Here is a 24,994-nt window from a genome sequence, read left to right on the forward strand (position 1 = left end):
AATGAGTTATAAGACGTGATTAGGACAAGAATCAAGAACCTAATTGAACATTACAACAAAATGAGAATAGATTACACACAAAAGAGATAATAATAATTAAAAAAAAAAACTAAGCCTATGATAATGAAGAAAATGGGGGGATTACAAAACTGCAGCTGCAGCACAATCCGCTTGAAACAGTTGCAGTTGCATCCTTTCTGTTAACACTGTCCATATTTTAGCTATTTTCCACTTCCTGTTTCCTATTTTTCTATACATCATGGATGATACCTACACCTATCAGGCGCTGTTTCTTCAAACCAGACCGCCACTGTTATATACAGACTCGAATCTAAAATAGGTCAAGGGGTGCCAATGCAAGCTTCAGGAAGCAACAATCTTACCAGGAAGTGTTGCGATCAAAACGAGCAATTTTTATGCCTCCGCATTATGTAACCTGAATTCAGATACAGATATGTAATTCTTAGAATAAAGGTTTGACGTGTTGGTTTACAGGGCTTTGCTAATGCAATGTAAATAGCAATCAGCTCCAACCTGTTGAAATAGGAGCCGAAATAAGAATGAAACCAAACTTCACAAAAACAACTGAACTAAAGAACTAAGCAACAAAAAGATAAGTAACGAAAAAATTCTGATCCTAAATTATAGATCAAATATCTAAAACTGAAATGTATTAATTACTGATATCATCAAATGAGCAATGGCATTTTTAAGCTTAAAAGATTATCAAAATTTCAAGATAATAACTTCAAAGTATCGAGAAGGCAGGCAGGTGGGACTTATGGCTCATTGACCGCAACATTCTGAACTAAGTTTACAATTTTAACAAGCCAAAGGGATTGGGGGTGGCCACATCACGTATTGAGTCGGGATAAGGAACCAGATCCGATCCAATCCAAATTGGTTTGGGGTATGAAAAACGCAAATACATACCTTAAACTCAATTTTGTTTTTATAGAGGGAAAAAACTACTTTTGGGGATCAGAACAAGCTGGGTTTCAAAAAATTTAGGTTTATGGGCACTTCACTTTTGGGAAGTTTTTGAAATTTTACCAATTTCAAGTTTGTTGCATTTCCAGATTCTTTAGGGGTTTTGGGTGATTATAATGTTTTCATATATTTGATATATATGGGTGTATAATTAATAATAAGCATCAAAACCAATTCAGGTCAGTTCTGTTGGGTCTTTAACATAAACCCAAAACCCTCTTATCTCATTCCCCAAATCTGACCTGACATGAAAGCCTGAAATTTTTGGTCGGCTGAGTTCTGTTTTTAGGGTTGGGTCAGGTGTTTTATTTACTAAGCATTCCAACTACAAGACTCAACGTTCCAACTACAAGACTCAAAGTTGCCATTTTTGAAAAAGCAAACTAAATAAGAAGCAAAAAAGCATGGAACGAGTGGATAAAAGAAACTCTACCATCGATCCACATCCGAGCTACTTTGTGGCATACTCGACCTACTGGTAGGCCGGAGTCTGAATGGCACCGAAGCTAGTTAAGCAATACTGAATCCCTCACCCCTTGTCCGCAAAAGTAGCTGCCAGAAAGTGTTAAAACTATGCATCATAGAACCTCTAGAGTTATTGCTGCTTTTGTAAAGACAGACAGAATAAATGGTGCTTCTTCTCCAGGTTGTATAGTTGTGGGCACAATGGTGTATCCTTTTGAATAAGGTTCCAAGACCAATTCACATGAAACTTCTCTCGAGTTGACATAATCAGTACCACCGACTGACTCATGTAAGTAGATATTGTATGCAGCACGATGCCCACGAGTCTTGAGAATCCTCAGTCCAATATAAAACAATGAAGAATCATGACTAGACTGAAAGTTCCTGAAAGCATTACTCTTTCTAGCGAAGCTGACACCCTAACATAAATGTGATCATAACTATAAGAACAAGACTAATTCAGAATGAGGCTCGTGTACAAATGAGTAAAATGAATACCTGGGTGAGAGTGATAAACACATGAATTGGGAAAGATGCCTCTGGGCCAGTTGCTTTAAGCCTAAATTGAGGATTCTGATGCCATGACTCGTAATCCTGGCAACCTCCTGCACTATAACCACGCCACTGCCCATGTACAGAGTAGTGCATCTCTGGTGGATATATTCGGCAAACATATATAGACCGAAAATGAATCTGAAAATCTTGCCAAGACATCCAAAATATCCCATCCTTTGACTGTCAGACAAGGAAAAAGTTAGAAATTATTTTTTTGTACCATATGTTTATACTCATCAAGCAAAAGGGTTAAAAGGAAAGCATATCGGAAAGCAACCCGTGATAGAATTAGATAGAGGGGCACCTGAGGCACATGCTTAAGCTTGTGCTTCATCCGCTCTGTCCACTCAGGTGATGCGTCGGACCAAGGGCCATTCCATTCAACTTCATTAGCCCATGGATTTCGAACCTGAACAAGCTTATGGCCATCCACTTCTTTTACCTGGATGACCAATGTAGGAAATCAGTATAATTACAGCAAGTCTAATGCAGAAAAAGGAGTGTTGATCAACCAGTGTACCTGCAATATCGAGTAAGCATGACCTTGCACAATTCCACTAGGCGAAACATGTACGTCCGACCCTGATGGACTGCCAGCACCCAGTAGAAATCCTTCCCTTTTAAAATGCAACAGCTGAGACCATAACCGTCCACTTGCAAGATCAATCTGCACCTGAGCACTTCTTATGTCTATCTCTTCACCAGCCCCTCCTGTCAGATCAACCAGTGCATCTTGGACAAGCCCACCTTCCAAAGCCTCATAAGAACCATGAAGCTTGGCATACGCTTTCTCCAAAACAGAAACCCAGAGTTCATTCCGTTTCTTGCTAGTTGCAAATGCAGGCTTCCCAGGAGACTCACAAGGAACCCAATCATCCACTACAACAGGGACCCATTCACCCTACAACAAGTTCAGTTTTAGAAGTTAACAATGATCAAACAAAAATTATTGTAAAACACGCAGTCAAAACATATTCTACTCCAAACAATGATACAGAAAATAGTAACCCTTAAGCTCCAAACAAATTCTACTCTATCCTCCAATAAAAATAGTAAAACATGCAGTTAAAACATACAATTATTGTAATTCTTTAAACTTTGAGGCAAACTCTAGAATGATTTAGCAGTCCCTAATTATCTAAAGAGAAACTTCTTTCAGAATTAACTTAGATTTGCTCAAGGGACCTTAATTGATCAGACATAAGACAGACATTGGGAGACAATGCTTGAAAAACAAAGGTAATAGGATGATTATTTATGGAAATCAATTTGGCATTAGCCATGGAAGAACAAGAATAGAGTAAAAATATCCTTGATAAAATTTTCACTAGTTTTTACATACAGGGAATCTATAAGTTAACATAAAAAATGGGAAAAAAAAATAATGGATTATCTTACTAAATTCTGAAAAAAAAAACGAAATTCAAATTGTCAGTGGAGTGAGATAATGTAGATTGATGTGACTTCAGTTGTGACAAATATCATCTTGAATTATAAAAAATGATAGTTAAAAATCAAAATTTAAAATCCTACTTGAGCAAATAAAAAAGAGAGCTGGAGTATAATTAAAGTATAAGTTGGTTCTATATGAACAATAATTTCTCATAAACTAACATTTATACACAAATATTGATAGGAAATTGAGTGACTAGTATTGACTGAAAAGGTTTATCATCACAGCCACATTTTTAATCAAACAGAATTTAGCGAATGTATCATTGTTACTGCTCATAAGAGTACAGCCTCAGAAAATGCTACTGCATTCTGCACTATAATTGATGAAAGTTTGAAGGTGTGCACCTGAATACAAAACCGAACTGTATAAATCCCCACTTCATTATACTCAGGTGTTATTATTACTTCCGATAAACGAGACGTCTCTGTCAGAACAGCAACAGCACTTAAAAACCAGCAGTCACCTAATCTACCCTGCAAAATTATTTTTCAATTTTTTTAAAAGTAATTTCTCAAGTAAATTACTTTCTAAATTAGGTCACATGAGGTATTCTATTTGCAATTTATGATGAAAACTATAGCCTAATAGTTAAAACAAAAATCTCTTGATAATAACAGCTGATGGCCAATACCTGACAAACATCTGAAGAATTTACAGAACCAGAAAATAAGCAGGGCCGAGAACTAACACAGCTTAATTCCACTATATCAGTTGGTCTCATCCATTCAGAAACAACCTGAGACCAAGAGTATATATTACTCACGAAAGACACATAATGAAATGAAATTGTAAGTTGTTCAAACATACTGAATTGGTACAAAAAATAAATCAACATGGCTACTTGCCTGCAATTTTGGAGGAGGATTTACTGGATCCACATACAAAGAACGATCATCAGGTGGGAAATCCTGGTCAGTGAAATGCTTCTCCCCTTTAGCCAGAAGAGCTTCCTTCACAGCCATTTCAACAGATAGCATACGCTGATTTATTTCCTCTTGAGTTTCAAACCGAGGTTTCCTCAGTTTTCTCATAAGGATGTCCACATCTATTGTCACAGTTTCATATCCTAACCTCCTTTTCCTACCACTTGAATATTGACCATCCCAATCTACATCTTCCCTGTCATATAGATCTACTTCTGCTTCTTCACTTTCCCAGTCATCTACCTAATAATTATGTAAAGGCATGGGCAAAAGTATAAGTTCATATTGTAGATCCTATCTAAATTCTATAAATTGCATTTAAATAAGCATTAATGGACACTATAAAGTTGAGCCAACTCTTAGATGATTTAAAATTACCCTGGCTCCAAATGAGATAAACATGCATTATTTCCAACTAATATTTTACTTATATATGTAGAAAATTTTTCTCAAAATGCATTTCTTAAGTTCAAAAAACCATTTAACACAAATCCTTAGAAACTAGCTGCCACCTAAGAAAGTCACAGAATGCATAGCTTAAGTTTAAAATACCATTTAACATAGACCCTACTGCAGTATCCACCAATTGGACAATACAAAGTTGAATCAACCCTTTCATGATCTACAATTATCCTGTGGCTCCAGATGAGATAAACAAGCATTAATTCCAATTAATTGGTCACATACGTAGCAAACTTTTCACAGAACTGCATCTCTTAAAGTTTAAAATACCATTTAACATAAATCCTTAGAAAGTAACCTTTACCTGAGACAATATAAATATCAAGACATTTAAGATAAATGAATGAAAAGAATAACAAAGTGTAGTATGTACTAAAAAGCAATAAACAGTGACTAATTCTGTTAGGCTAAGATGTGTTGCGAAGGAAGCAACACTGCATAAAAGAGATATACATGCAATCAAGCCAGTCACTCTGTAAGAATAAAAGCATCGCTGGAGATCTGAAGAACAGCAAAGGCCTAACACAAAGACTATGATACAAGATGTAAAAGAGTTATCGATCCTTCTTGAAACGAAGTATTGTTTCAGTAGGTTACAAAAGTTTATTAGTGGTAATGAACAGATAAGCTTGCCAACCACTTTCCATGCAAGTAGGAAAGAGATTAGATCGTCCCCTCGGGGCGGTGCAATGGTTAAGGCATGGGGTGTTACCACATGAGGTCTTGGAGTCAAAACTTGGCGTGCATTCCCCCCGCCCCTCCCCGGACTAATGGCTAGTAGCTACCCGTGATTTACCTCCTCCGTATTGGCCTAGGGATGTGTTGGCGGGGGCGCTGGAGGCGAGCGAATTGCCTTTTTGCCACACAAGAAAGAGATTAGATCCTTTCATCAAAAAAAAAAAAGGAATGAGATTGGATCCAGTTCTGAAAATAGATATGGAAATGATACTCTGAAGTTATGAGGCTCTTCACTGATCAAAAGTAATCAGAAAACTTGAGGGAATTACACCAATGAACTTCTATTTACACCCCACTGAAGAAGGGGTTGGAATGGATGCAAAATTGCAATACGCAAGTGGGGCAGGAATGAAGAAAGATTATTATGTCTACTCCATTTTCTCCAGTATGGAATTTAATATAATTTATGTATATTTATGAGTTATCTCATGTATACTGTTACCCACGACCAATCCGCCCCTAACAAGAAGCAGGATAGAGCAGGGAAGGGAAAGAAAAGATCATCCCATAACTCTTCTCGTCCCACTGCATTGTCATCCTTAAATGCATTGATAGAATTGAATATTTAAAGAAATTTTTGAAAAACTAAAGATGTGTATAGAAAAGGCTCAAAAAACAAAAGGAATCAAGGTCAATCATGAAAGCACAATGGATAAGAAGCCAATGGTAAAGTTTATAAGATACATAATACTATTTTAACATGACTAAAGAACGTGAATTTAAAATCAGTAGAATATTTAGTTATATACCCTTGAAGGTGAATCACCCAAGTTCCAACCATCCTCAGGAAGCTTGATCAAATCATATGCAGCAGCACTTGTGGCAGCATGGAGTGCTGCAATCTCATCTTCAGTCAAGCACCTTCCCCATAAGAAAGCATCCATTATTTGCATCTTAAAATCTCCACCTTCACTGTCAGACCTTCCAAAAGCATCCAAATCTACAGGTGGCCAAATGCCAGCCCAAACACCAGTTCCTTCCTCCCATATGCAATTAGTCCCATGGAGTGGTAAGCCACTTTGACATCCATCATAACCTCCATCAACATAGGATGTAGCCTCACCTAACTCAGCATCTAAAGTCACTGTCACAATATGCCACCTATAGAAAATTATAAGCTTGCATCATGACCATTTGACTGTATGCTAGTACAAATAACCAAGAACTAAAATTACAACAGTATCGAAGGTTATTTTATCATAATATTAAATTTGAGATTCCAAAAAATGACTGTGTTGCTTTATTGGTAGTGTATACCTTCCATCCGTGATGCAGGCAGAACCTATACTCCATTCTCTAGCAACAGTTGTCAACCTATCACCCTTGTTAACCAATCTGAGACCAACCTGTCCAGCCTCAATACCTTGCTCAGAACCAGCAACAAGAATTTCCCAACAGAAATTCTTCTCAAATTCTGTCCCCAATAGACAGACTGGACCAGACTCAGGCTGAATCATCACTGTGATAGAGAAGGTAATTTTTTGACTATTACAAAGGCTTGGATTGATCTGTCCACAATGTCTACCTGAACTTCTAGGCTCATCATCGAGAATGCATACAGCACCAAGGATGCCAGTCTGAGAAAATAGCACAAATTCCACAGAATTGTAATTGCAGAGTTAAAAGATATTTAAACAAAATTTTAGAAGATTTTCAAATCCCACCAAATGCACTTAGCATATAAAAACATGCCTATATAGCATCAAACAGGTCTGCCCCATTACGATCATAGTCAGAAACAGATACGCCTGGTCAAGATTAGAGGCACCAAAGAGATGCCAGGTTACTAAGATACGCCTGGTCAAGATTAGAGGCACCAAAGAGATGCCAGGTTACTAAGCATGCTTATTAACGCCTCAATAAGATTTTGTACCCACAACTTCCTCATACTGCCGCCAAGTTTTGAAGAATAAGAACTACAGTAGTTTAAGCCTTGAACACTTGAGTTAATACAAAGAGGAGAATCTGCCGACTGAATTTCCTCATTAACATTGCTTGTGAATTGGTAGCTTGTATCCACTAAACAATCCGTTGAATTAAAACTATTAACTACTTTTATGTAAGAGGGTTTGCCAAAAAGTTAACATGGTTGGCAAAAAATCCAAAATATGATTCATATGATACTACCTTTTATATGCTTTGTAAGACATTTGCTAGTTATGTGCAGAAAATTTCACATCAGAAGTAAAAGCTGAAAAATGGAAAAGAAACCTGCTCTGCTCGGCGAGCCAACTCTGCTGTGCGAATGTGACAAGCGACACTCGAGATTCGCTCCCTAGCAAAGGAGTCTTCCAGAACAGAATCTCCTCCAACAGCACGTATTGCAGCTGCCATAGCTGCAGCCTCCCTGTTTCCTACATTAGGCATTGAAGCCAAAAGAGAGGCTTCAATTTCTTTCCACTTTCGCTCTTCCTTCTCCAACAATGCTTTTCTCCTTTCTTTTCCTTTCCCCTCTTCTTCCCTTCTCTGCATCAAGATTTCCTCTTCCATCTCTTTTTCCCTTATGTAGCTGTAAAATTAACCATTTTTAAAACATGACAGTTGCTGCTAGTAAATTGAAACTTGAAATAACAATTAAAGAATTAGAGTCTTACCTCTCCTGAAGGTTTTCAAACTGCCTCCTGTCTTCAGGCATCCATTTCTTGATCTCTTTGGCACTTAAATCCGATAAGCCTATACTATCAAGGAAAAGCCTAAGACGGACTTCATCCTGGCACAAGATTTAAAATATCAAAGATAAACCTTAAATGATGTCACTAGAACACTACGCTGATGCATTTGCTTACTTGTACTTGTTCAGCCTTAGCGGTCAAACCCATCAAGAGAAGCAAATAACCACCAAATTTGTCCCACATATACACCCACTCAGTATCAATTGCTTCTTCCAGTGCTAAAATCCGTGCATGTGCACACATTTTTCTCTTATAGTTGGCATTATTCAGAGACTCACGACAATATGTTAGGCCATTTTTGGTTCCACAAAGGAATAAACCAGCAGCAACTTCTTCATTTCGGAGACGATCTCTCAGCTTCATGACATCAGCTCGCGGAAGCACAAAGTTTCCAGCTCTGTCCCGCATAACTGTAGGATCTCCAATTAAAAGAGCAGCTGAACTGGCAGATCTCTGAGGTGCTGAATAAGTGCTAGCTAATGCATTTCGTGTCTGCATACCAACCAAATTAAATGAAGACATGTAGCATTTTTAGATATACTATCAAAAACATTAAATTTACATAAACTAATGTATACTATAATAATTATTTCCCAAAACTTTAAATAATCTCTCATATTACAAGTCTTTAAAAAAAATTCCCCTCATCCCTAAAATCATTAGGGCTCGAATAAGGTAAAATTAGTAGGATTAGTAACTCAGAAAAAAAAGAACTACATGTACAATGAGTAGAATATGAATATAAAGAGTATGCCAATTATATTGATACTCCAGAAAAAAATTACTAAAAGCCTTTAAAAAGTGCAAAATAAGATTTTCTCTATGAATAATGTACGTTTTAATATTGAAAACAATTGACTTATTTGTAACAAATTCAAAATGAAGTCAAAAAGTAACTATATGTGCAATTAAATCACAATAACAATACACAAAGCATGGATAACTATGATCATTAAAAAAATAATAGGATAGAGCCCCATAAATAAATGAAGGTGAGAATAAAAGAATTGCTAGAAGTTACCATAGTTGGTAATCATCTTGGCCCATGGCATGGGTTAATAGAATGATAGCCACATGGCCAATTAAATAGATAATAACAACACATGGATGCCTTCAGTTGGCGATATTTTGAAGCATAAAAGCATACTAGCAACAAAGTAGGGAGTCGAGCTATGCGCAGAGATTTTACTATATATTATAATTAGCATTTAGCAAGTAGAAATAATATAACAAGTGCTTAGCATTTCCAATGCTAAAATGCTAAGAGATCATCAATCAAGCTGCATATATCAAGGGGAAAAGAGAGCATAGAATATGAGACCAATATTTTAAACAACTTCAGTAGCCGTGGTTAGATGTGGATATTTGTGTCAAAATATATTAACATTATAACATGTTCCACATACTAATGTAAAATCCTCAAGGCACAAAAGAAATCCATAGAAAGTTACTAAATCACAGATGAAACGCAGCAAACGGGAAAAAACATGATCAAGCAAGTGCCTAGCGATGCATAATTCTGCAAAGATCTTAGTGCGTATTTGCAATGCACAGGACAAATAAAGTGGAACCTGGGGAGATTTAACAGCACAGCATTTGATATAATATAGAGAGTGTGTGTATAGAGAGAAATTATAATGAAAAATAGGAAAAGAAAAAAAAAGTATTAGTTCTATCCCAATAAATACACAAAAATGCTTCCATACAGTTAAGACATAAAAAAACAAATCCCAAAGACAAAAACTTCTAACAAACACTCTAATACATGTCATATTATGGTGGTAAAAGGCGATTTGCTCGCCCTCAATGCCTCCGTGCCCGTCCCGCTAACACGGAAGAGGTAAATTACGAATGACTACTAACCTTGGGTAGCTGAATAGTACATGGGGAGGGTAGGCACCCGGCTACTAGCTAGGATTAGACCCCCAGACCTCATGGTGGCAACACCACCATATGCTAGCCAGCTATCCATCCCGAGGAGACTAATACATACCATATCACAAATTTATAGATAATCATTCATGTTGAAAATATGTTCTGATAGAAAATTCCCACTAATTCATAGATTTATATTTGACATAGCTTAAATCCCAAAATTCCTAAAAAATTAAAAGTAGAATTTCTATGAACTAAGGTTTTCCTTTTTTTATTAGCTGAGAGATTCTCAACGTCTAATATGTGGTATGCTACGCAAATGGAAAAGCTATAATCATCAGTTTTAATAGCTACCTAGGAGGACCTCTGGAACTTGACTATTTAAATTTTGAATGTCATGGATAATTCGGGCTTAAATTTCCACACACCAAATGGAGCTTACAAACTCAGAACACATAGAAGTTTGATGATCTGAATTAAATGAAAAGATAATCAGTGTGGAAATCACTGGTTGAGATCTCAACGGGCAAAAGTTGAAGCTGAAGTACTACATTTCTATGAATAAGGTGGATAAGGGCTTGAAAGAAATCCATAAACACAAGTAAAAACAAATAAAAGCTGTGTGAAACCAAACAAAAAAAAGAGAGAGAAACTTCGTAGTCCAAGAAACTACAATGTTCTGCGTAACAGTTAATTAAGATTATAGGCTTACCTTGGTGGAAGCACGTGCTATTGCTTGCACAATGGTGTCCTTGCTAAGACAATGCACAGCATCCTCCATCATCTGTGCATGAATGTTTTCATTAGCAAGACAAACTAAAGACCTTCAAATTAAGCCAAACAGAAAAATTCTTGGGCAGATATTCATGTTAGTGTTGATTAGGAATGTACCAACCTTACATGTCAAGTCAGAGCAAGATACAGCGAAACCAAAGGCAACAACAAGAGTAATAGCTGATGTGGCCGCACCAGCAAAAGGAGGATACACTTTCAGGCTAGCAATCACGCCCCATCCCTCAATTGCCAAAACAACACCAAACAGAACAAGAATGGCATGACTGAAGCATAATGAATTTCAAAAGCAACACAAAAATTAATCAGCCAACCATGAACAATATAAACTAATCCCACAGGAGCAGAAAGGAGAAAACCCTAAAAAAAACAAAGCCCAGTTTCCATAGAATGAAAATAATTAACATTAAAAAGAAGGTTCAAAACCAACCTAACATTTTTAGCACAATCAGCATGAGCATCATAAACATAAACAGGCAAAACCCTAGGTGAATATACGACAATTGGAGGTGAAAGAAGTACCTGAGAAAATTTAAAGCAATAACAATCAGAAAGAAATAAACCTAAAGAAAAATAAATCAGGAACACAACATAAGATATTTGACAAAACAACTTTCAACAAATAAAAAATGCAGTTTTAGAAGGACACACTTACAGTCAATGCCCTCCCTGCAAGCAGGAAGAGAAAAGAGAAGTATCCAACAGATGCACCAACAAAAGGTTTTCCTGTATGAAGTTAAAATAAGTTGTAATCCAAAATGAGAAATTGAACCCAATACAAAAAAAAAAATAAAGAACAGTAATACTGGTGATACACACCTTCAAAAAGACCCAAAAAGAATGCAGACAGTGCCAGAAGAAATGCAAGAAAGCAAACAAACAACATTTGAGTCCTTGTAAGATAGAAATTATTTGATGCCCAATAGTGAATCACACCAATTGCAAGAAGGATAAGAAGTACAACTAAAAGGAAAGCTACTCCAACCTGTCAAGTGAAACAAAGAAATCCATAAGAATATTCAATGGTAATGGTATTGCAAAGTAAAACAAAATCTCAATACAGGAAACAATAGAACAACACTCACCGTCCAGGGTGTTACCATAACTGTCAGAGCTGAAACAGCACCAAGTAATAACATAAAGCCAATGCAAATGAAGGCATAAACTCCTCGAGAGAGTTTCCAATCATCATCTTTCCTGCAAACAAAATGTCTGAAGTTTCAGTCTCCAGTACGTCTGAAGACTCAGCTATGAAATTGTAGTCAATATTTTCCTTACCATTTATACAAACCAGTGAATAGACATAAAAAGGCAGGGATGCAAAACAATGGAAGTAGGGCAGCAAGAAAATCAGCCTTCATTGGAATTCTATCATCTCGAGAACTCAACACCCCCCAATACGATGTGCCGCAACAAGCAACAAGAACAACTAGAAAAAGAAAAAGAAAAATGGCAACTTTTATTACAATGTAACTAAAATGATATCATCATCTAAAGTATCCTAGATATGCCACAGCAGTGTAGAAGCATTATGCAATTCAAAAGTTACCAGTGAAAAAACCAAGACATATAGCAGAAGAGAATGAGAAACGATATGTTGCAAACCATGCCACAATGGGCATCCCAGCAGTAAATACTAGTGCGATTGCTGAAGCTAGAGCCCAACCCAAGTACATAGAAGTTGTGTAAGGAGAGTATGTGCCGTATTGGTTCGTGTTCCAACCCTTGTAGCCTATATCATCTAAGGGCTTGGCAGATATGATTGCACCAAGGGCTACAACTGATCCCATAAATATGAATAGACTGCCTGCAAGTATAATGGCCTAAACAAACAAAACAGACATAAGATAAGAACCAAGTAGATGATAAAATTTTGATCCCAAAAAATCATGACAAAATAGAATATGTCTACGTTCAATTAAAATTTTAAACTTGATATCTACTATAGCAAATATTTTCATTTTTCATGTCATTGCATTTAAGAAATTTTTCAATTTATATAATGTTTTTTAAGTAGACGAATTCTTATAATTATTATCATTCTACCTATCTTATAATTACATTCATATCAGAAAAGATGTTACTTACTATATTAAATATGTAGTACTAAGAATTTTACTATATTTTTCTTATGTTTACTATTGCAACAATTTTATGTATCCTTCTTGATATTGGAATGATAGCATTTAAAATGCTTACGAGAATGCTAAATATTGAAATTAATGGATATGATAAATTATAAAATCAACAATTTTATTTGTCCTTGTGATATTAGAATCATAATATTTAAAATGTTTGAAAGAATGCTATATATTGAAATTAATGGATATGATAAATTACAAAGTCAAATATAGTTCTAAAAGGGTTTCAATTACACATGCAAGATTTTTCGATCCTATGTTCTGATCATGCGATTTGAACCTATGAATCTCTTTGTATTCCTAGGTACTATGAACCTCTTTGTATTCCCAAGTAGGATCGCAATATCTGATGGCTATCCTCTATAATTTCTAAAAAAGGGTATCCTTTGAAAAAAAAAATTTAACTCAAGGCTCTTTTCGCCAAATAATACTATAGATATTAGTAAAACCCTAACCAACCTTTTGCACACCTTTTGACTCCCAACTCAGAAAGCTTCACAATGTCGTTGCAGTCATCCTCTCTTGCTGAGCTCTCCTCCCCTGTTGAACCTCCTAAAAACCTCTCCACCTCTCCAATGTTATATTTGCTTGCAGCTTCCTCCCCTTAAGGTACTTTGTCATTCCTTTCTTCTATTTTCATCTTGATATTGCCAGATTCCAATTGCAAAATTCTAGTTTTTGCGGATTTTTACCCAATCTGCAATTTCATGGAGTTTTCTATGACAATTCCTAGGGTTCTTCTTGATTGCACAAGATCTCAAGACAAACTCATCTCATCCAAATCTAACTTGGCCAATTGGGATCCACTAATTTTTCCAACTATGGATCTAAATCTACAAAATCTTAGTATTTAATAGCGTCATGCATGGTTCATCAAGATGCTAATCTAATAAGTATCACACCTAAATTTGATTCAAGTAAATCAAAACATTTTTCCTTGGCCTTGAACCTAAGGTACCTCCACACTATTCCCTGTCCGGTGCAGGAGCAAGTGCAGGAGCAACAATGGTAAACCCTTGATGGAGACAAGTAAATCAATTAATTGTGGATAAAAGGGAATTTTAAGGAGAGCGTCGTACTCAAGCACCATTAGAAATACTGATGAAGCATAAAGTTCCATACGACAGATTCGAAGTACAAAGAACAATTCTGACCTCCTTCCTAGAGGATTGATGCCTGTTTCCACGACTTTCAAATCCTCCTGATATCCAGAAACAATAACCATTACGCATCCAAATTGGGAGGGCAACAGAAAGACTCGCCACCATGAGTGGGAGCGTCAGAGCTAAGCCCAGAATAAGAGATGATTTGCTACAATTTTATACAATAATTAGGAATAGTGGATATAAATTTAGCAATAAACAAGACAATAATAGCATTCCTTTTAGAAAAGTAACACACACATATAGATCATGTCTGAAAGCGATAGAGATGGCGCACTGGCAGGTGTTGACTGGGAGATGACTTTGTTAGGGAGAAACGATGACGCCCGGCACTCCTTACGGTTCCTCTTTGTGCACACTCGAAAGAGCAGACAGAATGTTAGGACGAAAACCAAGGAGGGGGTCCCTGACGTAGGTTCTCCGACGCTCAAGTCAGGACGATGGCCAAGCGAAAAGTGGAGAAGATGAGCAATAAAATGCGAGTGTATAATGTTGAGTATTCAAGCGTAAAGCACAAAGTATCAAGCATACAACATACCTCACCAACGGAGAGACCCCCTTTTTATATCGTCTCTCATAACCTCCACAATAATGAGGCGACGAGGAATATTCAGTGCCAGAAGATGCCGGATAATGGAAGGCATACAGTCTTCCTCCGAGGAATCTTTCGTTACACGTGTATGAACAGTTTTTTTTAACCCCCGCAGTAATGATAGAAGCCGAGTAGCCACTCTCATAAGAAAGTTTCGTTGCATGTATGTGTCAGATATTAGAATATTCCCTAGTGAATAGTAGTTATTTAATGAGTTGTTATGATTTCCTGACAATGTTGTCCCTATGTAATAGGCGATTGTAATAAGAATGAAGAACTAAGCCAGTCCGACCGATGTCCGACCGACTATTAAGTTGACCGGGCTATATACTTTGTATTGTAATAGCGAGAAATGAACTGTCTTCTATGTCCGAACGGCACTACGTCCGATCGGCTATATACTGAGAGTGTTTTTGCTGGGAAGTGGGGAGCCCAGCCTTAGATCCGTCCGACACTTTAGACCGAGCAGCCATATGTAATAAGATTTGCCAATTGTTATGCTGAGATTTGGAAGTCCAACCGGATCTCATTCGGGCCAATTGTATGTTAAGAGATATTGCCCTTGGGGCGAGATTGGAACAAAAAAAACCCTGCTTCCAATTTCTTAGGGTATGAGAAATAGTGGAAGCTATAGGGAGATAGAGGAATGTCATAAGGCGAAATAGAATATACATTCCGCATATGGTGTGAAAGGCGTTTGGTGCAAGTGGTTGGAGTGGAATGTTGAAGTAACAACTTATTTCAGAAAGAAAAGAGGGGTTTGGAAACCGCAAACCCGCTAGAAGTTGATCTTTAAAGAAGATGACGAAACCCGGAGGAGGAGGAGGATGATAAGGATGGTCTTGGGAGGTAAGAATGTGGATGCGATAGTTTTTGGGGATTTTCAGGAATAGACGAAGCGTTTCTAAGTCACAACTATGAAAGTCCGATCAAGTAAAGGTATACCAAGGAGCGAACATCTCTTGGGCCATGGATGGATGAAGGAAGATGAAAGAAGAACAAAGGAAGATTGGAGGCGGAATTTACTACTGTAAGTCACAAGAAGGGGAAGTTTGCCGACAAAAATCACCGAAAGAAATGGTTGGAGAAGACGAAGCCCAGATAATTGACGCTTAGGATTTTTTAAATTAAAGTCTTAAGCAATTTTCAATCTCAACCGTCTAACCAAAACAACTTGATCATCAGGGGCTGTCAGATTGAAAAGAAGCAAACGTCGGTCCATACGAAAAGATGTGTGTCAACTGTCGTTTCAGAGAATAAGATAGTAGGGCACGTGGCACTTGCCCATAAATGGGTATTTATGATGGACGAGACAACCCAAATCATTTCACTAAAAGCATTTCCCCGCATATCATCGGCCCATTGCCTAGCATGTCAAGCGTCTGACACGCATTTTTCCAAGGAAAATAATGTTGACTGTAATAGAAATGGACAAGCAAAAGCATGGCCAACCGGTCAGACTAGTAAATTGGACGATCGGATGGAAATAAGACTTGGGTCTAGTCAGTCAGACATTAGCCTCCTTCGACTAGACTTGAGGGGAAGGTTAGTGATACGGTGTGTTGTAAGTGAACCCAGAAATGATGTGTAAGTCAAAGTTGAGGTAGTGGTCAAAGTTAAGGTGAGGTGGTTGTTAGAGTCAGAATAGATGCATCTGAACGGGTTATTCTCACCAAAACTCAACTCCTCACTCAGCGCTATGGCTCGCAGGATAAAGCTGGTCAGACTTAAGGTACTCAATTCCTCATTCTTTGGATACAAGTCTCTCTGTATATGGTCGGACGACCCTAGGGACCGGCCTGGGAGGACTTATCGCTCCACTTGATGCTACGACCATATTTTCGACTGGGCAAATGGGTCCTAGCCCCCCATCCTCCAGAAGTATTCTCTCAACATACAACAAAAGCAATATCTCCTAACATACAGCCGACCAAGATGAGATCCGGTCGGACTTCTAAATTCCAACATAACAGTTTAGGGGCAAATCTTGTTACATATGGTTGCTCGGTCTAAAGTGTCTAAGTCCGTCCTCCCCACTTCCCAACAAAAGCACTCTCAATATGCAGCCAGTCGGACACAGTGTCATTCGGACTTAAAAGATAGCTCATTTCTCACTATTACAATGCAGCTCAGCATACAGCCTGGTCGGCCTAATAGCTGGTCGGACTAGAGGGACTTACTTCCCCATTCTTATTACAGTCGCCTATTACATATAGTCAGCCAGATATGGGTCATATCGGATTACCTCAAGGGACAACATTATTAGGGAATCGTAACAATCCGTCAAAGAATAATAGCTATTCACCAGGGAATATTCTGATATCTGACATATAAATGCAACGGAACTTTCTTATGAGAATGGCTACTCAGCTTCTATCATTACTGCAGGGATTACAAAAGATTGTTCATACACCTGTAACTGAAGTTTCCTTGGAGGAAGATCATACGCCTTCCATTACCCGACATCTTCTGACACCGAATATTACTTGTCATCTCAATATTACGGAGGTTATGAGAGATGATATAAAAAAGAGTTCTCTCCATTGGCAAGGTATGTTGTATGCTTGATACTTTATGCTTTATGCTTGAATACGCAACATTATGCACTCGCATTTTATTGCTTATCTTCTCCACTTTTCGCTTGGCCACCATACACTTGAGTGTCGGAGGGTCTACGCCAGGGACTCCCTCCTTGGTTTTCACCCTAACGTTCTATTTACTCTTTCAAGTGTGCACAGAGAGGAACCTGAAGAAGTGCCAGGCGTCATTGTTTCTCCCTAGCAGAGTCATCTCCCGGTTAATAGCAACACCACCTATCCAACGCGCCATCTCCACCACTTTCAAACAAGATCACATACATTTAAAAGCAATAAGTTAAAGAAACAAGCATGAAAATGGATTTTTTAAATGAAAAGTAGATATGAAAAACATAATAAGCAACTTAGAATAGTAGACCAAATTACAAGACTAGAACAAACAAAAAATGATGATTATTGTTCTATATTAAAGTAGATTATCCACCAAAGAACCATTAATAAAAATCAGGGGAACTGTTTCTTCATGCAAAGACATCGGTGGACAAAAAAGTAAGTGTTGAAAGTAGAATTTCATGTGGCACGCATTCAACCACAATGCTTCTTTTTTTTAAAAAAAAAAAAAGTGAAGTTTGGATTGTTTGTCTAGTTAAGCATTATTCCTTTCTATATTTTATATGCTAACACTTTGATTTATGTATCTGGAAGAATTTGGAAATTGTTTATCCTAAACCTAGCTAGTTATGTCAACACGTATTAGTTGGCGATTGGAATGATCATAAGAATGTCTGTATGAATAACCCTTTTATTACACAAATAATCTAGCCATTTCTTATCACCAACTTCACCATAAATATTTTATATATCTGGAAGAATTTGGAAATTGTTTATCCTAAACCTAGCTATTTATGTCAGCACAGTATTAGTTGGCAATTGGCATGATCATAAGAGTGTCTATATTAACCCTTAATCACAAGTTATCAGCCACTTCAAAATAAACAGCTCAGGCGTTATCTATTAAACAAATAGTAAAGATTGTCATAAGAGTGGCTATATGAACAATCCTTTTATTACACAAGTAATGTTGCATTCTAGCCTTTTCTCATCACTACCTTGACTATAAATTTACTTTCCAACTATAATCCACAGAAGACTAGCACAGATAATAGTTAGAAACCAACCACCAAATATAATTGCATATATAATTCAAATGACTCACATATAAAGGACATCGGATTAATAAGATAATAAATGTAAGAAGGCATTGCAAAAATGAAGTTGGATACCTTAGAAAAGAGAGAAGCAACCCTACACACGTACTCAAGAGCCATGCAACGAAACCACCATACTGAAGAAGCGAAAGGATATGCTAGCAAGATAACAAATGAGAAAATACACTTGATTAACAAGTATTTCAACTTCATAATTATGGAAAACAAAATTGTATACATTCTATAGAATGAATAACAGAATATAAATTTGCACATTAAGTGAAGAGGAGACGTAAAGGATCAATTGCAAATAAAAAATTAAAGTAACAACAGAATGAATGAATAAACACGCCATACTAAGTAAAATTATAAAAACTTAAGAACCAAGATCAATGTAGGGAAAAGCTAATAAGAGAGAAAAACATATGATGCCTTCAGAAATATTCCAGTCCACAATGTAATAGTATTGTTATTTGTAATACTAATAGCACAGACCCAAAATATTGATCCAGTTAAATAAATATAATCATTAACTGCTAAATAAACTGCACGGAAAAAAAGGTACACGACGTATTCTCCCAAAACAATATGTGCAAAACAAAGAAACCACTTTTTCCCTGTATACCTTGCGAGGCCTAGATGTCATGGCCATCCCTTCTGCATGTAGAGACCACAGGAATGCCATGATTGCACAGACAGCAGGTGACAGAAGCAGAACAGAGAAACCAAACTCAAACTGTAGATAAAAGAAAACAAATAATTTAAAAACAATAAAGTATGGAACTGGTGAGTTTACAATCACATTTAAGCTGTTATTTTAGGCTTGGCATATACAAAATCACCTGTTCATGTGTGGCATTAATTACTTTAACAGGCTTGGGACGGAAAACTGACACAAGCACTGTCTCTGCAATGAAAACCAAAGTAAGAAAGATCCAGGCACGTTCAGCAGTACCAGCCATTTGATGCAGCATGAACCTAGAAAACCTAAGCCACTTTTCTAATCCCTTCTGCCTAAGTTCTTCTGACAAGGATATTTGAATTGGGACAGTACTGTCCAGTCTACCAGAATCTGGGACAGCAACATCTGTAGCATCTTGATGCTCTCTCCCTGCATCTAAACTACTTCTCTGCAACAAGGATAGAAGCCTAGGATCAAGCCCTCTCTCCTTCAACATGAAGGTGAAATTTGGATCAAGACCCTTATCTTGAAGAAGACTAGCCAATTCATGGTCTGAAAGCCCAGTTTTTCTTTTCAAAATAGATGTAATCCTTGGATCATTCAGCCTGTCCTGCAAAAGTAGTGCAATATTCACATCCAAACCAGAGTGATTTCCTGATGGAGCACCTGATCCACTTGATCCACAGCCATGGCTTTCTAGACCACTGCTAGAACAAGCAACAAGGGAACTATTGTGATCAAGATGTCTATCAGTAGTTCTGACCACTTCAGAATCATGTACAACAGAGCGGCATGAATTGCTACGAAATCCTATGCTTGCACTCCCATTATCTACATTCTTTTCACAATTAACATCTTCTTGGCAACTGCGAGAACGACCAAAAAGCATATTTTTCCTGTGGTAGCCACTCATAGAAAGATGGTTATTTCCATAAATATCCTCCACAGAATTAGCTTGATTACCTGCTTCAACACTACTACTACTACGTTTCATACTTGATCCACAACCTTCAGAAGAACTCGAGGAACTATTTTGTCCACTGTGCCTGAATCCTTCTCTAAGCCGTAATACAGTACTTCTTAAAGCAACTCTCCTTTCAAACAATGGGTTGGAGACAAACAATCGATGAGAAACAGCTGCACCCAAAAGGAGTGATGCTACAAAAGCATAACTTATGCAATGACCCAGGTACCTGCAGGATGGATGGCTTATAAACAGGATGGAATAAATCCCAATATATCAGGAAAAGAGACAAAGGAAACAAAGGTACCAGTAATGCACTCCAAAGCAGATGAGGAATATTCTGGAAATTCCAGCAACAACCAATGCTACTATGCGACTTCTAACTATCTCAAATGCAAACAAGCAAACACCCATATTCCAATCTACCACAGAAAGAGATAATTAACAAGGCTCGATGATTGTGTCTGTAAGACAACAAGCAAAGGGGACAAAACTATGAAGACAGACAAACACTAACAAACATTTACCAAGAACAAGAACAGCCACTGAAGTTACTGCCCCCAGCCAACGAGCTTCCTTTGCTGTCAACCCATACAAAACAGTATATACTACAAGAACAGCCAGTGAACCAAGATACAGAAGTCCTAAATGTAAAGCCCTGCACAAAAGCATTCAATGGGAAGAATGAAAATGTGAAATCAATGAACTTCATATCCAACAGAATTGAAGAAATAGCAATATTGACATCATATATAAGCTAAGTAGCTAACAAATGAATTTCATCAACAAGTGAACACAACTTACCTGCTAGATTTACGCATGTACAACTCATTTGGATCTGGTGGTTCAGTCAAACAAGCAACAGCTCCGACTTCAATACAATCAGAATATGCAAATTTGTATGATCTCCGTACATATTCATCAACATCAAACCCATTTCCTTAACAGAATAAGTGATCGTTAGAGTGCATAAGATCAATTATGAAAACCGGTTTACAGCACATAAAGAAGCTAGATGAATATTGAAAAATAGCAATTCTATGGTTTCCAAGTTTATATTACTCATCCATATGAGAAGTAAGAAAGTATAACTATGACAGACCAAACTAGAAGGAAACAGCAAGCATTACCATTAAAGACAATTCTGCAAATAAAGAGGATATTGATTGCTAGTGCAATTACAGAAACACCAAAGAAGAAGCCAGATGGTGAATATTGCTCAGAGGCACTCGCACCAGCAGTTACATAGACAGCACAGAGCTCATAGGCACAAAGTAATGTCACAGCCAGAAGAAGAAGATAAGCAGCTCCCCCTGCAAGGAAGAATTCAGGGCTAGTGAACCAAACAGAGATGATATATCAATCCTCATTTATTGAGTGAAATGAGGGTTATCTTAAAATTGTTAACATAAATGGGACCCAAAATCCCAAGTTACACCAATGTTAAACATTGGTCACCATTCACACTGGAACCCCATATAGTCAAGTGCATCCATCCCTTTTCAATCAAGTAAAATCATTAATGCCACATTGAGCATCAATATTAGTTTAGGCAGCATATAGCAGATAATACTGATTAACTAGATGAGGAATTTAATCTAAAATAAGATGAACATTTTATTCACATCTTCTCCTCATCATCCTCTTCAAGTCATGTTCGTCCCAACTATTCAAGGCCGGCTACATGAATCTTAAACTTGTATTGAGCATTATGTAATGCTATATCATTAGTAACATCTGAATAAATTATATCATAATTCATTACACTATTAATGTTTTCCTTTGTCACTCTACACTTTATATCTTCCAATCTAATTGATCCAACTCTTCTAACTATAGAATTTGTCTTTGAACATATCCATCCTATTTCAACCTATTTTCTCTTGTTTTACAATCTACTGAAGCTATAAATAATTTTCTCAGATATTAATATTTTTTCGTGCATCCATCACTCTCTGCTACAGTACATGTATGATATATATGATATGATTATAATCAATTCGTGTCTATATTGATTAGTAAAAAACAAACAACTAGATGAATTAAATAATTAAAGTAAACTAATTCAAACAAAAGTAGTAAAAAATAATATGAATCATCATATGAACTAAAAGGAAAAGAAAACAACATAAAGCAGGCAAGATACAATTGAGCTTTATGTAAGCTATATAAGGATATCCAATCTAAAAAATCATCAATCCAATGAGAAATATCAAAATTTGAATTTCACACATTCAGGCAATGTTTGTGATAAAGTTAGCATATATGGGTGCTGGAGAATAACAAATCATAATATGCTAACACAAGAGAATACATACTTAAACTTTGTGATTGTGTCCGCCACCAAAGCATTATAGAATAGAATGCCAATAAAAGAGCCGTGCCAGCCATTATTACAGCCAAACCAATTATATTGCGTCTCAGAAGTTCAATAATTATGCCTCCCCATGTTATTAGCAGAACAATGGGCGAAAGAACGATAGCCCATGCAATTAGTGATAGAAGAGTAGAAATCATGCCTAGTTGAGGTCCTTGTATAATATCAGGCCATTTTCTTGCATATATCCAACTGACAATTATAGTTCAGAGGGAGAAAAGTATTCAACAATAAGCAATGAATATTAAATAAAGCAGTATAACGCAGAAGTGTAAGAAACTACATGCTGTGAGGTAAGAAAACTGTGATAAAACAATGACTATGGTAAACACATTATCATCAAAGAAATTTTCCAAAAAAAATATTACAGAAGCCACATATTTTTAACTTGAGCAATATTAAGTAAACTAATCAACAAGGAAAAAAAAAAGTATTATTCATTCAAGGAGATTAAAAAAATAAATCAATAATAGATTTGAAAAGAGAAAAAATAGCAGCCATATGCTAGCAATTCATATTCATCCCCAAAACTTATTGTTTCTCAAGGTTTGGTGGCCCATAATTGACTTGCCAGGCCAGAAAACCACATCTCCAAACTAGGCTTACAGGCAGTTTCTCTTGCCTTAGGAAATCTCATTTACAAATACCCAAAACAAGATGGCCAGCCTACTTAAATAATTCATCGTATCTATCCATACTTCACAAAGAGTTAAGGCTTACAGATATCCTATCCTGGAGACAAGAAGTATGTACTTAGAAAATACTGCAGCATAGTTGACAAAATCAGTCTTTTGCTTGACACAATAATGTGTAACTTCAATATGAATTCTAATCACAAAACAAAAGATTATGGTGAAGAGCAATAATGAATGGCATGTACCCCATGTTCATTTTAAAATGCCTACCAGGGTGAATGGAAATAAGCTGAACTGACAACAAATTTAAATAATTATAGATACACAAATTAAAATAATTGAACAACTATGCTTGCATGTACAAGGGAAATAGTCTAAGTTTAAAAGGATTCAGAGTAACACCTAATGAGTCCAAGGCATCGCATTAATCTATTTTTAGAAATCTATCTTTTTTCAAGTAAGCAAAATGATAAGAAGCTTTCTAGAGTATAACAGAGATGCATTGCCATTCCAATGCTCCATTATCTTTGTTGCACCCAAGCTTAAAAATGTGCTGGGCACATCATAATCATTCATTAACCAATTAAAAATAGGACATCAGATGATCACTACAACTGTTGAATGGGCAAGTTATAAATGAATTGAGTAAGTGTATAAATATTATTTCAGATTTAGTTATAATTATCCACAATTCTAATGAAACCAATACAAATTCTAAGTGATAATAAATACATATACATACTATCAATTTTATGACAAATTTAGCACATGAAAGCTAAGACCATACTAAATGTATCATTTGGATGTCGTTGCATTTGAGAAGTCAAACAATGCACTTAAAGACACAGAAGAGAGCACCGCAGATGGCACATGCCAGAGCAACCTGATGCTCGTCATCTCCCTCCATGCGTTCTTCTCCCACCACCCAGTTTCCAGTCAAACCATGGAAACAGGAATAGATGCCTAGAGCAAAAGAAACTAACAGTTGAATTTCCGCACCGAACCACCCAAATGCAAGAAAAACACTAATCCGACCGAGCAACACAAAATGCACAAATACCATACTTTCCACATTCCAATCCCACGATCCGAAATCAGTTCTTGAACAATGGCTCCGCGAATGACCGAAAGTGCAAAATTCAAAAGGAATAAAAAAAAGCTGCAGATAAAAAAAGGACACGCGGAAGCCGACCGAGTAAAAAGGATCCTACATCGAAATCTCGGGACAAAGAACAACGAGACGAACCTTGATCTGCAGACTGAACCCTAAATGAGGCAGCGGCGTTTGGTGGGCAAAGATGAGAAGCGGAAGCGAGGGGAGAGGCCGTACCTTTGGCTCCTGCAAGCGAGATTTTCCTCGACGGAGGCGCCGGAGTCCGAATCCGAGCGAGGCGCACGGCGAGAAGCGAGAGATTGTTTCCTCCGCGCGAGAAAACCCTCGAAATCGAGCTGACGACGCGTGCGTGCGTATGTTAGAGAGAGAGAGAGAGAGAGAGAGAGAGAGCAAGCGGCGGTGGTTCGCCCCAGTGAGAAGACAAGGTGACCTCCGTCAGGCGTCAACTCGTGTGCTACAAAGTGACCGAGGGAAGTGCGCTTTACTCGTTTCGCGGCAGGATCACCCATGAAATGATTCTGGGTGACGTGCCAAATTTCGATTAGTTGTCATCAGTGGGCCCCGCAATTGACATAGGATAATCTTGCTCGGAAATTTCTCAACGGTGATTCAGCAGTGTCGCCGAAATGAGCGGGTGGATTTTAAAGACACTA

The 24,994-nt window shown here is 37.2% G+C and overlaps 1 protein-coding gene across 1 annotated transcript; it reads right to left on the bottom strand.

The window, feature by feature from the left end:
• Positions 1 to 19: 19 nt before the first annotated feature.
• Positions 20 to 24,791, bottom strand: LOC122019354 (calpain-type cysteine protease ADL1-like). Its single transcript, XM_042576828.1, has 32 exons — positions 24,558 to 24,791; positions 24,057 to 24,190; positions 22,534 to 22,798; positions 21,346 to 21,528; positions 21,020 to 21,155; positions 20,743 to 20,873; positions 20,523 to 20,637; positions 19,412 to 20,444; positions 19,195 to 19,305; positions 18,645 to 18,706; positions 14,224 to 14,380; positions 12,478 to 12,751; positions 12,207 to 12,357; positions 12,014 to 12,125; positions 11,748 to 11,913; positions 11,584 to 11,654; positions 11,359 to 11,450; positions 11,032 to 11,194; positions 10,849 to 10,920; positions 8,376 to 8,753; positions 8,184 to 8,299; positions 7,801 to 8,098; positions 6,847 to 7,166; positions 6,339 to 6,690; positions 4,312 to 4,632; positions 4,098 to 4,202; positions 3,811 to 3,939; positions 2,531 to 2,911; positions 2,315 to 2,452; positions 1,954 to 2,190; positions 1,424 to 1,874; positions 20 to 534 (listed from the first exon to the last, which is right to left on the bottom strand). The coding sequence occupies exons 2-31, from the start codon at positions 24,132 to 24,134 to the stop codon at positions 1,569 to 1,571; spliced, it is 6,453 nt and encodes a 2,150-aa protein (XP_042432762.1). The 5' UTR covers positions 24,135 to 24,190; positions 24,558 to 24,791; the 3' UTR covers positions 20 to 534; positions 1,424 to 1,568.
• Positions 24,792 to 24,994: the final 203 nt, after the last annotated feature.

Source organism: Zingiber officinale, chromosome 9A (genome assembly GCF_018446385.1).
Source record: "Zingiber officinale cultivar Zhangliang chromosome 9A, Zo_v1.1, whole genome shotgun sequence".
NCBI classification, from domain to species: domain Eukaryota; kingdom Viridiplantae; phylum Streptophyta; class Magnoliopsida; order Zingiberales; family Zingiberaceae; genus Zingiber; species Zingiber officinale.

Excerpts from the sequence above, each read along its gene's own strand:
- LOC122019354 (XM_042576828.1), bottom strand. The coding sequence starts at position 24,134 with ATGGAGGGAGATGACGAGCATCAGGTTGCTCTGGCATGTGCCATCTGC. Across the intron at positions 12,358-12,477 it reads ATGTCTTGGTTTTTTCACTG|TTGTTCTTGTTGCTTGTTGC; the intron begins GTAACTTTTGAA and ends TTCTTTTTCTAG. Across the intron at positions 2,912-3,810 it reads CAGTTCGGTTTTGTATTCAG|GGTGAATGGGTCCCTGTTGT; the intron begins GTGCACACCTTC and ends AACTTGTTGTAG.